At 54.1% G+C, this 14,269-nt stretch overlaps 2 protein-coding genes across 6 annotated transcripts in view; one reads left to right on the top strand and one right to left on the bottom strand.

Moving 5' to 3' along the window:
- NCOA5 (nuclear receptor coactivator 5) overlaps nucleotides 1-5,759 on the top strand; it is a 29,160-nt gene extending 23,401 nt beyond the window's left edge. For 2 of the 4 annotated variants that reach the window (XM_026014769.2, XM_072735732.1), the window contains 3 exons: nucleotides 1,494-1,693; nucleotides 3,005-3,348; nucleotides 3,787-5,759. In XM_026014769.2, coding sequence (XP_025870554.1) covers nucleotides 1,494-1,693; nucleotides 3,005-3,348; nucleotides 3,787-3,834 — 592 coding nt within the window. In that variant the 3' untranslated portion in view covers nucleotides 3,835-5,759. The remainder of the gene's footprint in view (nucleotides 1-1,493; nucleotides 1,694-3,004; nucleotides 3,349-3,786) is intronic. The other 2 variants (XM_026014766.2, XM_026014767.2) reach the window with 1 other exon arrangement.
- A 2,497-nt stretch (nucleotides 5,760-8,256) lies between these two features.
- The window catches only part of SLC12A5 (solute carrier family 12 member 5), a 34,689-nt gene continuing 28,676 nt past the window's right edge, over nucleotides 8,257-14,269 (bottom strand). For both annotated transcript variants that reach the window (XM_026014593.2, XM_026014594.2), the window contains exons 18-26: nucleotides 13,932-14,127; nucleotides 12,874-13,043; nucleotides 12,376-12,507; nucleotides 11,359-11,466; nucleotides 10,084-10,206; nucleotides 9,790-9,989; nucleotides 9,457-9,471; nucleotides 9,075-9,208; nucleotides 8,257-8,871 (exon numbers count right to left, since the gene is read on the bottom strand). In XM_026014593.2, the coding sequence (XP_025870378.1) occupies nucleotides 8,780-8,871; nucleotides 9,075-9,208; nucleotides 9,457-9,471; nucleotides 9,790-9,989; nucleotides 10,084-10,206; nucleotides 11,359-11,466; nucleotides 12,376-12,507; nucleotides 12,874-13,043; nucleotides 13,932-14,127 (1,170 nt within the window). In that variant the 3' untranslated portion in view covers nucleotides 8,257-8,779. The remainder of the gene's footprint in view (nucleotides 8,872-9,074; nucleotides 9,209-9,456; nucleotides 9,472-9,789; nucleotides 9,990-10,083; nucleotides 10,207-11,358; nucleotides 11,467-12,375; nucleotides 12,508-12,873; nucleotides 13,044-13,931; nucleotides 14,128-14,269) is intronic.

Here is a 14,269-nt window from a genome sequence, read left to right on the forward strand (position 1 = left end):
AGACATTTATCTTAGCAGAAGCTTCTCTTTCCCAGTGCTTCCACCTAAAGGCCTGGAACTGTTTCTCACTGGACTGACCTAGCTCACTCTCCCATCCTTGAACCAGCAGTGCTGGGATGCCTTGATTGGCCAGGGCTAGGTCATGTACCCATTCCTAGAGCTAAAGGTGCAGTTGGGCCTATAGAATCATGTGGACAGGGTAGGAGAAGGGTGCTTTCCCAAAGGAATATTGAAGAGAGAATATATGTTGGTCATGCAAAGCAATAGATGCCCCCTTGATGGAAAAACCTGAATCCCCAGTGCTTTGGGAGGCACATGTCTCTGCATTTGTCAGCCAAGCCTTCTTTGTGTAGTGCTATGATCTTGCAGAACTGTTAGGAGACCCTTCTAGCCAGTCCAGAGTTTACAGTACCTCTCTGCACACCTCTTTTTCACATTATTTCCTAAAGAGACTGAGCGGAGAGGCAGAAGGAAGCATAGCAACTTGCGGCTTGGCACTAGCTATCTTTCCTTTCCCCAGGTGGTTAGTAAATAACTTCATGTGTTTTCTAGCAGTTTGGGGTTAAAGAGCTAATTTCAAGGCAGAGACTAGGGAAATAGGTGTTGGGACACCAAGCGGCAGGAAGAACCTCCAGGCTCTGGGCTGCCTTGTCAGAGATAGATACCGCTTTAACTGTAGATGGCTTTTTTTTGTCCTCGACACATGATAATAGCTGTCATTTTCTGAGCACCTACTCTTCTACCCCTTTGCTGGTGCTTTACTTAAATTATTTTTAATCTTTACACTCCTCCCGTCACATATATATTCATTCAGCTCATTTCCCATATGTATGACGAATCTAGGTACTAGGGCTGTGATGGTAAGCATGCACAGGGCCCCTTCCTGTTGTGGAGCTTACACCCTCGTCAGGCAGATGACAAAAATGGATGTATTGGTGATGAGCCCTCAGAGAAGTACATCAAGGATCTAATTTAGATTGGAGAGAAGGTCAAGGGAATGACAGGAACTGAGCCATATTGTTCTGGTTTTATTGGTAAAGAAACAGTTTCATAAGAGGTTAAAGGATTTGCTTAATCTTCACAAGTAAACAATAAGGCTGGGATCCAGACTTCTCTTTCTAGCATTAAAGCCCATGTCTTTTTCCATTATATTCAGCCACCCCAAAGACAGATACATGTTACAAGTCTTAGGCAGGAGGATGGTGTTTAAGGAAGGACCACTGGACTACAGGACCAAGAGAAGGACCTGGGTACTAAGTACTGTGCTTTTGGCAACTTGTGTGTGACCATTCTTAGCTAGTCATAACCACTCTGGACTAGTGTAAAAGAAAGAATTGGTCTAGATTCTTGGATCCTGAAGTGGACACTAGGGAGACACTGGATATGCTAAGATTTGAACTCGTGATAGGAGCACACTCCTGGCTGAGGTGCAGCAGTGTACAGATTGGGAGCTGGTCAGGGAGTGCTCACCTGGATCCTGTTTGTTTCTGCAGAGATTATGCTGAATCTGTGGGGCGAAAGGTACGAGACCTAGGCATGGTAGTGGACTTGATCTTCCTCAACACAGAGGTGTCACTGTCACAAGCCTTGGAGGATGTTAGCAGGGGTGGGTCTCCTTTTGCTATTGTCATCACCCAGCAACACCAGATTCACCGCTCCTGCACAGTCAACATCATGTTTGGAACCCCACAAGGTACGGAGGCCCAAGTATATCAGAATTCCAGAGGTAGTCACTAGTCCATTAATTCTTTCATACCTTACTCAGAAGCTGCAGGTTTTGGGCATATAACTTGTAGGTCACTCAAATATGGTAGGGCCCTTTTAGAAGCATACTGGAGAAGCCTGCATGGTCATTTCTTGAGTCTGATATTCTTTCAGTGGAGACAGTTCTGGGCCTACTGTATAGAACACCTTATATTTAGCCCATAGGTATAGACAGTAGGATACTGGCAAATGTTTAACAACTAGTTCTGGGGAGGGATCAGGAAGCAGTGTGGTTTACAGCATTTGCTAATCTCTGTGGTGTAAATGCTCCCACTTTGTCCTGTTTCAAGCCACCAACGTGAAGTCACTTGAGAAGAGATGCGCACCCTGGCGCACACTGCACTGAGCGCAAGAGAATCCTTGATTTCACCAGACTTCGTGATAAGGGACAGAGAATACAACAGGCGATGAGGATACTGTGTACAAGTGTATTAGAGGAGTTGAAGGGGCAGAAGGGCAAGGAGGAGGCCCAGGAAGCCCTTGAAGCCCTTCCCTGAAGTCGCTTTTAGTAGTAGTAGTAGTCCCAACTCAGAATGTTGGGACTCGGCCAACTGATGCCCTGGTCATTGCTCCTCCAGGGCAGACTTTTACCTTTTCCCACCACACTCGGAACCTCTTTACCTGATGGGTTGCGCCCATAACCATAAAATACGTAAGGCTCTCCACTAGGTCATTTGGTCATTTGTCTCTCGAGTAGTTCTCAAGATGTGTGAGGACATTTATGTAAAGGTCTGAGGCTTCTTACCACCCTGTAAGTAATGTTGCCCCCAGCTGAGGAGAGGAGGTTATTTAGGGTCACATTTGATCTTAATCCATGACCTTTGAACTGATGAATTCAAAAACAGTAGGCTGGCTCTGTGCTGAGCATCTCAGTGGAGAGCAGGCTTTACAGAAGGCCTTTTTTGGCACCCTGCGGCCTGCCTCCCATGGTTATTCCCTATGTGGTCTTTTTGAATCTCTGGGAGATGGTCGTGTTTCTTTGATTTTTGCTACAAGTCTGTGATCTAGGAATTCCCCCAAAGAACCAGCTCTGTGAAAGGTGTGTGTTCCCCACCAAAGAAATCTATTCACTTATCTTCCCAGCCTTCATCTCCTTCCTCTCTGCTCCCTATCCCACAGCTTTTTGTCACCAAAATGGTTTTCTTGCTGGTTTGAGGTCAGGAAAGGCCCGGTAGAATCCAGCAGGTAGGCACTCAGGTGTGTCAGGGGATAAAATAAGTCCTGTCATTCTCTCCTGCAGAGCATCGCAACATGCCACAGGCAGATGCCATGGTGCTAGTGGCCAGAAATTATGAGCGCTACAAGAATGAGTGTCGAGAGAAGGAACGTGAGGAGATTGCCAGACAGGCAGCCAAGATGGCTGATGAGGCCATCCTGCAGGAAAGGGAGCGTGGGGGCCCCGATGAAGGAGTGCGTGGGGGGCACCCTCCAGCCATCCAAAGCCTCATCAACCTACTAGCAGACAACAGGTACCTCACTGCTGAGGAGACTGACAAGATCATCAACTACCTGCGAGAGCGGAAGGAGCGCCTTATGAGGAGCAGCACCGACTCTCTGCCTGGTGAGCTACGTGGCAGGGCCGAGGTGAAGTTCTGACTCTGCATTTCTCTAACCCCCAGGCTCTGTTGGGAGGGTGGCAGGCCCAGGCTCTTTGGGGTGGGTAAGGGGAATGAGCTCATGCCCTGGGTTCTCCCATGGGCTGTCCTTGCTGATATAATGGTAACTTAAGATCTGGGAACTGAATTTCATTCTCTGTAGTTAATGTGGTGTTGGGTGGGCTAGGATTGCTGGCCACCTGGTCACCGAGATGGATGCCCTTTTTTTCCTTAAGTAGTCCTCTGAGGCAATTAAGCTGTTTTCTGGAGACAGCACATACCATGAAGTAGCCCCTTTGGGAAGTTGATGTTATAGTCTGTGTATCATGTGATTGATGTGATCAGTAATTGTTGTTCTTCCCTGGCTGCTAAGCCTCCTTCCCACGGAGGGTATTTCAACCCGATACCTCCTCCTTCTGTCTTTTAGGCCCGATTTCCCGCCAACCACTCGGGGCGACCTCGGGTGCCTCGCTGAAGACACAGCCAAGCTCCCAACCGCTCCAGAGCGGCCAAGTGCTCCCCTCTGCTACACCCACTCCAGCTGCACCCCCCACCTCCCAGCAAGAGCTTCAGGCCAAAATCCTCAGCCTCTTCAATAGTGGCACGGTTGTGGCCAATAGCAGCTCTGCATCCCCCTCAGTCGTTGCCGGAAACACCCAGAACCAGAATTTTTCCACAGCAGTGAACAGCCAGCCTCAGCAAAGATCACAGGCCTCTGGCAATCAGCCTCCAAACATTTTGGGACAGGCGGGATCTGCTCGGAACATGGGCCCCAGGCCTGGGGCTCCTTCCCAAGGGCTCTTTGGCCAGCCTTCCAGTCGCCTGGCACCTGCCAGCAACATGGCTAGCCAGAGGTCTGTGTCTTCCACAGGTATCAACTTTGACAATCCAAGTGTACAGAAGGCTCTGGACACCCTGATCCAGAGTGGCCCTGCTCTCTCCCACCTGGTTAACCAAACCACAGCACAGGTGGGGCGGCCCCAGGCCCCGTTGGGATCTTACCAGAGGCATTACTGAGGCTAATCTCTCAACTACCCCCAGTCCCCTCATCCCCTGGCCTCCCACCTACTTCGTTCAAATAGTTATTTGGAGGATGTTCTCTGCGCCTCTCCAGGTCTACATCGAATGTTTCTACCACCTGCTCTCTTCTGCCTGAGGCTGTGTTGCTTATTCCTTCCAGAGTCAGAGTTTATACTGCATTTGGGGGTGTATCTTTTTTTGTTGTTTTTGTTTTTTGTTTTGTAGAAAATAAATATCTCTGGGGTCACTTGGGCAGTATAGGTGTCTCAGTTTATATGTCATGGGTTACTCTGGTCTCCGTCTGCTGGATATGGAGGTTGGGGGACAGGAGGAAGCCAAGCACGGTCGGATGAGTTTAGAATGGCATTTCATGCCAATTGCCACCACCTTTGTTCATTTTGAATCTACCAAGGTTTTCTAGCTTCGCACAGGCCGACCGGAGCTCAAGCTCCTGTTCTGTAACTCCTGCCTGGGGTTGCAGAGGGCTTGGTCTGGGCTTGGTCTTGGCTTGGCCAGCAGTGTTGTCGTTGTTGTTCCTCATCCCATGTTTATGGGGCCTGCTTGAGGATTCATAAATGAACTGTTCTGGAGTTGTTGAGAAGTGTCCATGGCAGCCATAGAAGGAAGCACTTTTCTGCATCATCCAGGGTGGTTGGTTTAGGGTTTTCTCTCTTTTTTTTTTTTTTCCTCTCCATTTCATTGGAGTTTCTCCAGTGGACTGAACAGCTCCAGTCTCCAGCAGTTCAATAGGAACTGTGAATCTGGACCCTGACCACTCACCCCCTTAACATTTCTGTCAGCCTCTTCCTCTCCAGTGCTAGTTTTCATGGAGGCTCTGAAAAGGCAGCTGGAGACTCTGGCAGGGAACACCCCCCCCCCTTTTTTTTTCCAAGTGATTGAGCTTTTGGCTCAGAAATCAGGCTCTTATTTTCATCTGGACTCTTGTTCTGTTTTCTGAGCAGCAGGAGGTAGGGACCATTTTGATGTCAGACTTTTGGTAGCTGGACATGTCCTTGTTACAGGTGGCTGTTCATAACTTTTGAGCCAGAGTGAAATTATTAGAGGGAGGACTTCTGGCTGCTGCTCTAAATGGAGCCAAAGGAAGCTGCCCTCTCCCTAGGGATGGCGCTCATTAGAGCCCTGTGGATCACAGTCTCAAGGGGCCCCTGGCAGGGACGAGGAAGAGCAGTGACTTCAGCTGAGTCCGGGCCAGTGGCTGAGCAAACAATGATTTCAAAAATTCAAGGTCCCCAGGTGGCAGCGTTTTACGTTCTGACCTGTTTGTGTTATAGAGTGTTTTTTTTTTTTTTTTTCTCTTTGGAATTCTGTGTTGTTAATAAGATGAGATGATTACTTTTTAATTAAAATGAAAAAGTAAAATCTGTGTTGTCTTTTTGGGGTGTGAATACTGCAGGGGCATTCCCTCTCAAGGTCAGAAGGTGAGGGTCCCTGATGGAGCACAGACTGGTTTCCATCTACCCCCTTTGTCATCCTCTTGTGGTCAGGCCTGAAGACCTCCTAACCCTAGGCTCTCCTCATGCATACCACCTACTTAGAAGCTTCCGTAACAGTCAGAACTAAGCCTACTGGCTAATTTTGATGCTGTGTTAAACATCCTTGTTTATGGTAGACTTCTAGTGTGGCAGCAGGCTCGTCCTCTTACTCTAAGAGAGGAAAACAGGATCCCAAGGAGGCCATTTCTGGCCCCTGGCGTGAGGCACTCTCCTATTTTGATTTCATCTCAGTTGCCACCTTCTGTTCTCCCCGTTATGTGAGGAGTTGAGAGAACCATAGAGTCCCAGAAGCTGTGAGTGCCTGCAAGAGCATTTAAGCCAGCCCCACCAGGAAACCTCGGGGCTGGGGAGTGAAGGGACTGCACTAGGCCTCCGGTGGGCTAGGGATCGTGCCAAGCCTGACCTGCTGAGTGCTTGCTCTAGGAGGATGATGGCAGTGCTCTCCAGGACAGGGCTCCATGGCAGTCTGAACTCGCAGCAGGCAACCAGCCCCTTTCTGTCAGTGAAGGTCAGGGTGTGATGTGATGTGATGAGCAAACTAAGCTCCTGAAGAGCTACCTCGAGTACCCCTCTTCCCACCTACTCCTCTTTCCCCCTTAAGTGTCCAAACAACACACCTCAGGCTGTAAAGGGTATAATAAAATTATTTTTATTGCATTTTGTGCAGACGGGAGTCTAAAAAATACAGTAAAAGCTGTAAAGCATTAAATGGGAGCATTCAACAATGAAGGAAAGAACCAACGCGCTCCTTTCCGTATTGGCACGAAGAACACAAGATCAGTACTGAGGCAGAATGCGGAATACTGAAACACACTGAAAATTAAAGGCAGGCCTAATAATAGTAATAAATAATCTTGATTTGGTTTGCAACCTCTCCTATATACAAGGGTTTTCAACTTCATTGCATTGCCCTGCACATAGATCGTCTAAAACAAAAGCAACACTAGTTATCACTACAAGGCTATTGAAATATTGCACTCAGAATAAAAGTCACTTGAATGGACATGAAACATCTAGCTACAATGGTTATAAAGATAATTTGATGAGTGACTTGTGATAACATTCATAACAAATATTGCACATGTAGCACAGAAAACTTGGGTTTTGTTGTGGGATGTTTGTCTTCATCAACGGAAACTTTGCTCTTGCCAACCAGACATTCCGGGCCCAGACAGCGTAACTTTGGTTCCCTAACAGGTGTTGATACAGCCCCATCCCCCTTCTGCTCCGCGCACTGCTTCGCTGGGAAGGCTGGACCCAGCTGTGGTTCTGGGAGGGCAGTCTTCAGGAAGATGCCGGGAGGGGAGGGGGGCGGCCTGGTGTCCTAATACAACTTTCTAAAAAGTCTATCTGGCCCCCTCATCAAATCTCAGAGGGCCTTGGCCTAACGGGGAGATATCCAGACCTACCTCCGGCCACACCTGACCCAGTCTATAGATGGCAACAGCTCCAGCTCTTGGGCTCAAAGGGAAGGAGGTGGTGAGGTCAGGAGTACCCAGTAGCCCCAGTTCTGGGAGGCGGGCAGGATGTCTAACTAGGTGCAAATGTCAGGGCCCTGGGGCTGGAGGTACTGAACCCAGTCCCAGAGGGCGCTGGAACGAGCATGCAGGGCCTGCCCCCTTAGTATCGTGCCCTAGGGGAAGGGAACCCGCCCAATGCGCCTTCCCTGGGGATAGAGGGCGCCTCTGATGGGGCTGCTTGGAGCAAAAGCGCCAAGGACTGGAGTTGGAGAAGCCAAAGGCCTCGGGTCCTAGTTGGAGGAGGGCAGAGAGGCGCTAAGAACAAAGCACGTGGCGACTCCAGCCCTCCGTCAGGCCCAGGCGCCTGGGAGACGCAGCTGGAGGCCCGGCCCCGCGGCGCGGAGAAGGCGACGGGGTCCCCGCGCCCCGAGCTGCCAGCTGCCGGATGGGGACAGAAGAGGGAACATCAGGGGCGGCGCTGGGGCCTCCCCGGTGGGTCTGGCCCCTAAACCCAAATCGCCGCCCCCCTCCTCCCTCGCCTGTCCCAGGGACGCAGCTCCGGGGAGGGGACGCCCTCCAGCTCCCCGGATTCAGTCTTTGGCGAGGAGCCACGGGGTCGGGGGAGCAGGCGACGAGCGGACGCGGAGAGGCGCCTGCTCCCTCGCGAAGGCACGGGGCGGGGCTTCCTCGGCCGGCGCCCCCCCCGGAGCCCCGCCCCTGTCCCGAGGCCGCGCCCCCGCCGCGGGGAGGCGGGCCCAGGACGAGCCCGACGCCGGTCTCCCCGCCTCTCGGAAAGGAAGTCGCGGGCGGGGGGGAAGCCAGGGGCGCGGGGAGGGCGAGGCGGCGAGAGCGGGCGGGCGCCAAGGGGCCAGGACCACGGCTCCCGCCTGGGCCGAAAGCACTTCTGCCCCCAAACTCGCGGGCGTCCGGGAAAGCCCAGCCTCCCGGCCGCCGCCTCCCCGGCGCCCCCAGCCGGAGAGCTCGACGGCGGCGAGCAGAGAAGTCCGTTGCGCTTCTAGTCACAGAAATATGGGGACGTTAAAAATACACGCGATGTCTCCTGTACACTATGTATAGGCGCGGCCCCGCCGGGGGGCGGCCGCTCGGGCCGAGGCTGCCCCCGCCGCGCGCCCGCGGGGCCGCCCAGGGGGACCGGGCTCCCCGGCCTTATTGCAGCGTCTCCTCCCGCGGGGCGAGGCTGGGCCCGCGGAGCAGCGGCCAAAGGGGCGCTCGGGCTCCGGCCTCCGCGCGGGGCGGTCCTCTCCGAGTCAGCCCCGAGCGGCGCGGCCTCCGGGCTTCAGGCAGCGGGGAAAGGGGCCGGGGCGCGGGCACAGGGTCTGTATGTAAACGGTGACAGCGGCAGGGGGCGCGGCAGGGCTCCGGGGCCGCCGGCGGGCGCGCTCGGGCCCGGGGCAGGTCCCGGCTCTCAGGAGTAGATGGTGATGACCTCGCGGCCGCCGCCGCGGACCAGCATCACCCGGTCCAGGTGCTCGGTGAGCACCTCGAGGAACTCCATGTCTGCGCGCGCGTCAAGGAGAACGCCTGGCCCGCCCCCGGCAGGAGGTCGCGGTGCCCCCCCCCCCCCCCGGGGCCCGCGGTAACGGAGGCAGGGACGGGCTCGGCTCCTCCACCCCAGGGCTGGGACCGCGGCCCCCGACGCCCGCCTCGCTCCCGCACCCCGCACCCCGCACCCCGCACCCCGCACCCTAGGGCCAGGATACAGTTTTCGTCACCGTTGCGGTTGCGCGGAGGTCCGGGCATGTTGAGCAAGACCAGTTTGGCGTCCCGGGATTTCTTCACGATGACCTCGTTCAGCCGCACGGCCGTGTGCATGCGCCGCACGTTGGACTGGTTCCTGCGGGAGGCGGGGCGGGGAGGGCGCGTGAGCTGGGCCGCGGAGAGCGGGACCCAGCGCCCCGCCCCCCCCCCCCCCCCCCCCCCCGGCCCAGGGCCTGGGCGCCCGGCACCTGCTCAACCCCACACCTCTCCGGAGACCCCAAAGGCCAGGGGCACGAACTGAGGCTCGTGGCTGAGTGAGGAGCGCAGGGACCCCCGCCAACCCAGAGAGCGAATAAAAAAAAAAAAAAATCCTGAAGCACTTACAAGTTCTCCCACTCCCTTCAGGAAACACAAGAGAAGCAAAGAGAGGAAGAACGAGAGGGGTCAGCGGAGGAAGGAGAGACTGAGGACTTGCCCCCCACGCAGGTGCATGCTGGTCCCGCTCTCCCGGCCACACGCCCTCCTCTTTTTCACTGCCTACACCTGGGAGTGCCGACCCTCGGCCACCAGCCCAACCCCCAGGTTGTCAGATGGGGAAACCCAGACAAGGTCTGGGCTCAGTCTTCCGCGGGGACCTCCGCTGCTCGTTCGCTCTGCCATGGGGAGCAGGGACCCTGTAGGCCCACCCCACCCGAGGCCCAGCCTCCAGGCCCCTACGGCTTCATGCTGAAGAAGTCCTTGATGCCCTCGGAGGAGACCGGACTGGGGCCCTTATTCTTCTCTGCCACCGACTTGTCCTTGGTCCAGGTGAGATGCACCTTCTCGGGATCTCCCTCGCCCTCCCCCTCAGGCTCCTCCCCCGGGGACGGAGAGCTGCTGGGGCAGCTGGGAGCGCTCTGGTCGTGGATCAGCTGCACCTGAGAGATGAAGGAAAGGGCAGCACGTGACTCCTATTTAGAGACCAAAGCTTCTGCTCCCACTGGCTGGGGCCAAACCACCCCAGCTGCACACCTCCTCCTCTGGCTTCTCCTCGCTGTCACCAGCTGTCTCTTCTGGGACGTTGAGGCGGAGCCGAGTGTTGGCTGGATTCTTTCTCCGGATTGAGCCACGAGACTCATCTGTGATACTCTGGATCTAGGGAGTGACACAGGTTAGCACCAGCTCTGCTCTCACTCACCACCCATTCCCTGCCAGGAGCTACCGTGGGAGCTGATGTTCAGCCACAGAGGCACGCTTTCAGGAACTGTACCAGTTGTTCAAATGTGGCAGTGCTTGCATACCAAATAGCTACTGGCCCACTGACCTGGCCGCTCCAACTCATCTGCAGAACCCCTGACCTCCCCACCATCCAGTAACCAAAGGGTTAACAGTTGGCCCAGCAAGGCTCTATCTTAGCATATGGTCCAGTACCAGTTGTGATTGGTCAGGGCACTTGCCATTTCTTACTTTTTTTTTTTTTTACTATCACCCCTGGACAACATCCTCGGAGTATTCATCTTTCCCAGCTCAAAAACGTACCCATCAGTCCTTTCCCTGAGAACCCAGTAACCACAATCTGAGAAATATATTATTCACACCTGGGAGGCCCCCTCAACTATGGTCTGTCACCCTCACATGTAGGATCTGCTACCCATTCCACAGGCACCCTGTCACCTGCCCCCAAAGTCTTCAGTCCCAGAGTACCGTGGCTCATTTCCCCCAAGGACTCTGTTCCCTGAGGTGGGGCTTTCGTCCCAACTCCAAGGGACTAGTGGTCCCACGTTACTCACACCTGGGCAATCTTACACCCATACCCCATGGGAGGCTCATCGTCATTATCCCTGAGAACCCATCAACCACATCCTAGGAAGTGTGCCCCCAACTCCCACCATTAGCCACATCCCTAAATATCCATCTCTTACCCACTCTCACAGGGTCTGTCACATGATCCCTTGTCCCCCACACTCGCAGCCCACGTCCCTGAGGAATCATCATCCATACATATTTAGCTTCCACTGTTCTCCGTTGGGCCCCAGAAACCACGTTCAGAGGGGGAAATCTGTCACCCATGCCAAAGCCCTCTGCATCCTGGCTGGCAGGCTTGGTAGGTGCAGCTGCAGTGTGCCCCTGCTGCTAGGAAGCCCGGTGCTGGGAGGGGGGGGTTGAGGGGAAGAAGGGTGATGAGTAATGCTCTAGGGTGAAGGCCGTGCCAGTGACCAGGAGCATGAGCCCTGGGCCATCTCTACTGTGCAGACCCAGAGCTGGCAGGAGCTTGAGGCTCTCAGAGCCCAGCCGGGGCAACCTTACCTCCCGCTCTCGCTCATTCTTGGTTAAATGCATCTGTTTGAGGATCTGGGAACGCTGCTCCATCACCAGCGTCTTCTCGTAGGTGTAAGCCGAGATGTCGCTCTCATGCTGTGGGCGGGCAGGGATGGGGGCAAAGGAGGAAAGCAGTGAGTTCAGGTGCAAGGCCAAGGGAAGGGAGGCAGACCCCCTTCCTTCTGCCAAGCTGGGGCTTCTCTGTCTAATGACCTAGGTTAACCAATAGCTGTGGGAGGCAAGGATGAAGCACAGGGCAATGCTCCTTGAAGGCAATGCAGCTCATTCCCTGCTCAGCCCAACTCAGGACCAAGAGTATGAATGGGTGAATTAGTGAATGAGTAGATTAATTAATTACCTGGCTGAATGGAGAAGGGGAAGAAATTTTAAAGGAACACGGTGATGAATGAATACATATATGGATGAATGGGTGGTTGAGTGAATGAATACATTAATGAATACACAGAGGGATGGGAGGATGGATAAATAAACTGCCGGAAAAGATGGACAAGGGGCTCTGTAGTGTAATTGTGAGGGGCGTGGACTCTGAAGCCAACCAGCTGGGGTTGAAATCCTGGTTCTGTCACTTAGTTGTACTGTTGAGTAAATTACTTAACATTTCTGTGCCTTCCTAATCTATAAAATGAAAATGTTGATAGTTGTATCTATTTCACTGGTTGCTGTGAGAATTACTATATGTAAAAAAAAAAATATATATATATATATATATATATATATATATATTTACAGTGCATGAGACAGTGCTTCACATACAATGACATGGCTATTCTTATAAAAGAGGAGGGAGGGAGGGATGGATGGATGGACGGACAGACAGACTGACTCTTGGGTGACTATATGAGAGTCTGAGAGGTGGAGAAGGTGGGGAAGGGATCCACCATCATCAGCTGATGGATCTGGGAGTTGCCTTATTTGGTGTGGGGCCAAGAGGAAAGAGGACCAGGGAGGACTCCGAAGGCTCAGGGATGGCTCCTGGGCACTCACCATCTCCACCACCTCGACCTCTGCGGTGATACGTAAGTGGTACAGAAAGGTGGTCAGGTCCTTCTTCATCTGGATGCTATTGTCGTCCATCTGGGCCACCGTGAAGATACGCATCTTGCACTTCCGCCAGACCTGGAGGGGAGAAGGGGACCCAGAAAGGTCCAGCCCAGATGGAGTGAGGAGATCCAGAGTCAGAACCTCGAGAGGCCCCGTCCCTCGCCCTTCTCACCCACCTTCCCACACATACACACAGACCCGAAATCCTCTATCTCAGCGGCCTCTCCCTACAGAAACTCCCCTGCTTAGGTAAGGGTCCCCCATTAAAGTATCCCTTGCTTGGGTGGAGCATTGCTCTCCTTTACAATGCAAGCACACCTGCAAGAGGAGACCAAATCAGTTCCTAACATCTCAGTTTAAGGGAGGTGATCAGCCTGCTTTCCCAGGAGCTCTTGGGGAGGCCGGCCCTGGCCAGAGCCGGGGAGCCATGAGCGCCCTCACCTTGTGGTGCCGCAGCAGGAAGGGTAACAGCATGAGCATGCCTCCATCGTGCACGATCCACCAGACGTCAATGCTGCCCTCGGAGAAGCGCTCAGGATTCCCAGGGAACATGGAAACGTTTTTGGTGACCAGCAGGGCCAGGTGACCAGCTGTGGTTTCCCGGACCAGCTCTGGGGAAGGCCAGGGAGAGGGCCAGATGGGAAAGCAGTGATCCTGGTCCCCTCCCGCACCAAGCAGCAGTCACAGAGGCTCCTGGCTCCCAGCGTCTCACCCCACCCTGCCTTGGCCTTTGCCTGAGTCATCAGAAAACCAGCATCCATGTAGGTTTCATCACTTAATCTTGTTTGGATTTGGGAAAGCCTCTCAACCTTGCTGGGCCTCAGTTTTGCCATCTGTTAAGTGGCAATAACACCACCTGCCCTTCCTATTAGGAACTCTTCTGTGCGCAGCCTCATTTATCCTCCCAACTGCCTTCTAACTATGACCCAACTATAAAGGACACAGAAGAGCCTGGAGTCAGCAGGGCAGCCTCTAGTTTAACCAGCTGCATGACCTAGAGCAGGATCCTCAATCTCTCTGTGCCTCTGTTTCACACCAGTAAAGTGGAGATAACAGGTAGTAGCCCTCACAGGACTGCTGAGGGGACGAGAGGCTTAGAGAAAGCCTCAACTTGTCCACACACAGAACAGTCTACAAATGGTAGTTATATTATTACCAAGGAATCTAGTGCTCAGAGAGGGGAAGTCACTGGTGAACCAGCACACAGCTAGGAAGGGCCAGAGGCGAGGTTTAGACCCAGGCCTCTCTGACTTCGTGGCTGTAGCTGTTTCCACTGCCCTCCACTGACTCCCTCCCAGGGCCCACCAAGCTCTGCAGGGTCCCAGACTACCCTGAGTTCACATCTGAGTCCCCAGCACCCAGCACAGCCTCTGTGGCATGGGGCCAGCTCTGAGCACCGACACCTGCATATTCCACACTTGTCATGTCTAGGAAATAGCCCCAGGGCCCAAGAAGGAGAAGCCACAGCCCGCCACTGCCCCCAGCCCACTCAGTGTTACCAATGAAGTTCCTCCACGTCTGATGATCTTCCTTCTGCCGCCAGTTGCGGGGCCAGCCGACGAGCACGGTGTTGTGCTGCAGCCCCCCAAGGCCCCCAGACTGAATCAGATGTGACACACCATCACGCAGATTGGAGGAAATCACCACCTGGCAGAAGCCTTTCACCTTCTCTGCCTCCATCAGGCGCCGGATGGACTAGGGGGCGGGGAGGGGGTGGCAGCATGTCAGATGAGGCTGAGCCTCAGGCCTCCCTGGCACTGCACAGCCCCTCCCCCTCGGGCCTCCCTTCCTCCTGTCTCTCCCCTCCATCACCCCCATCTCTCTGAAGCTCAGCTCC

The sequence above is a fragment of the Vulpes vulpes genome, chromosome 14, assembly GCF_048418805.1.
Source record: "Vulpes vulpes isolate BD-2025 chromosome 14, VulVul3, whole genome shotgun sequence".
Classification (NCBI taxonomy): Eukaryota; Metazoa; Chordata; class Mammalia; order Carnivora; family Canidae; genus Vulpes; species Vulpes vulpes.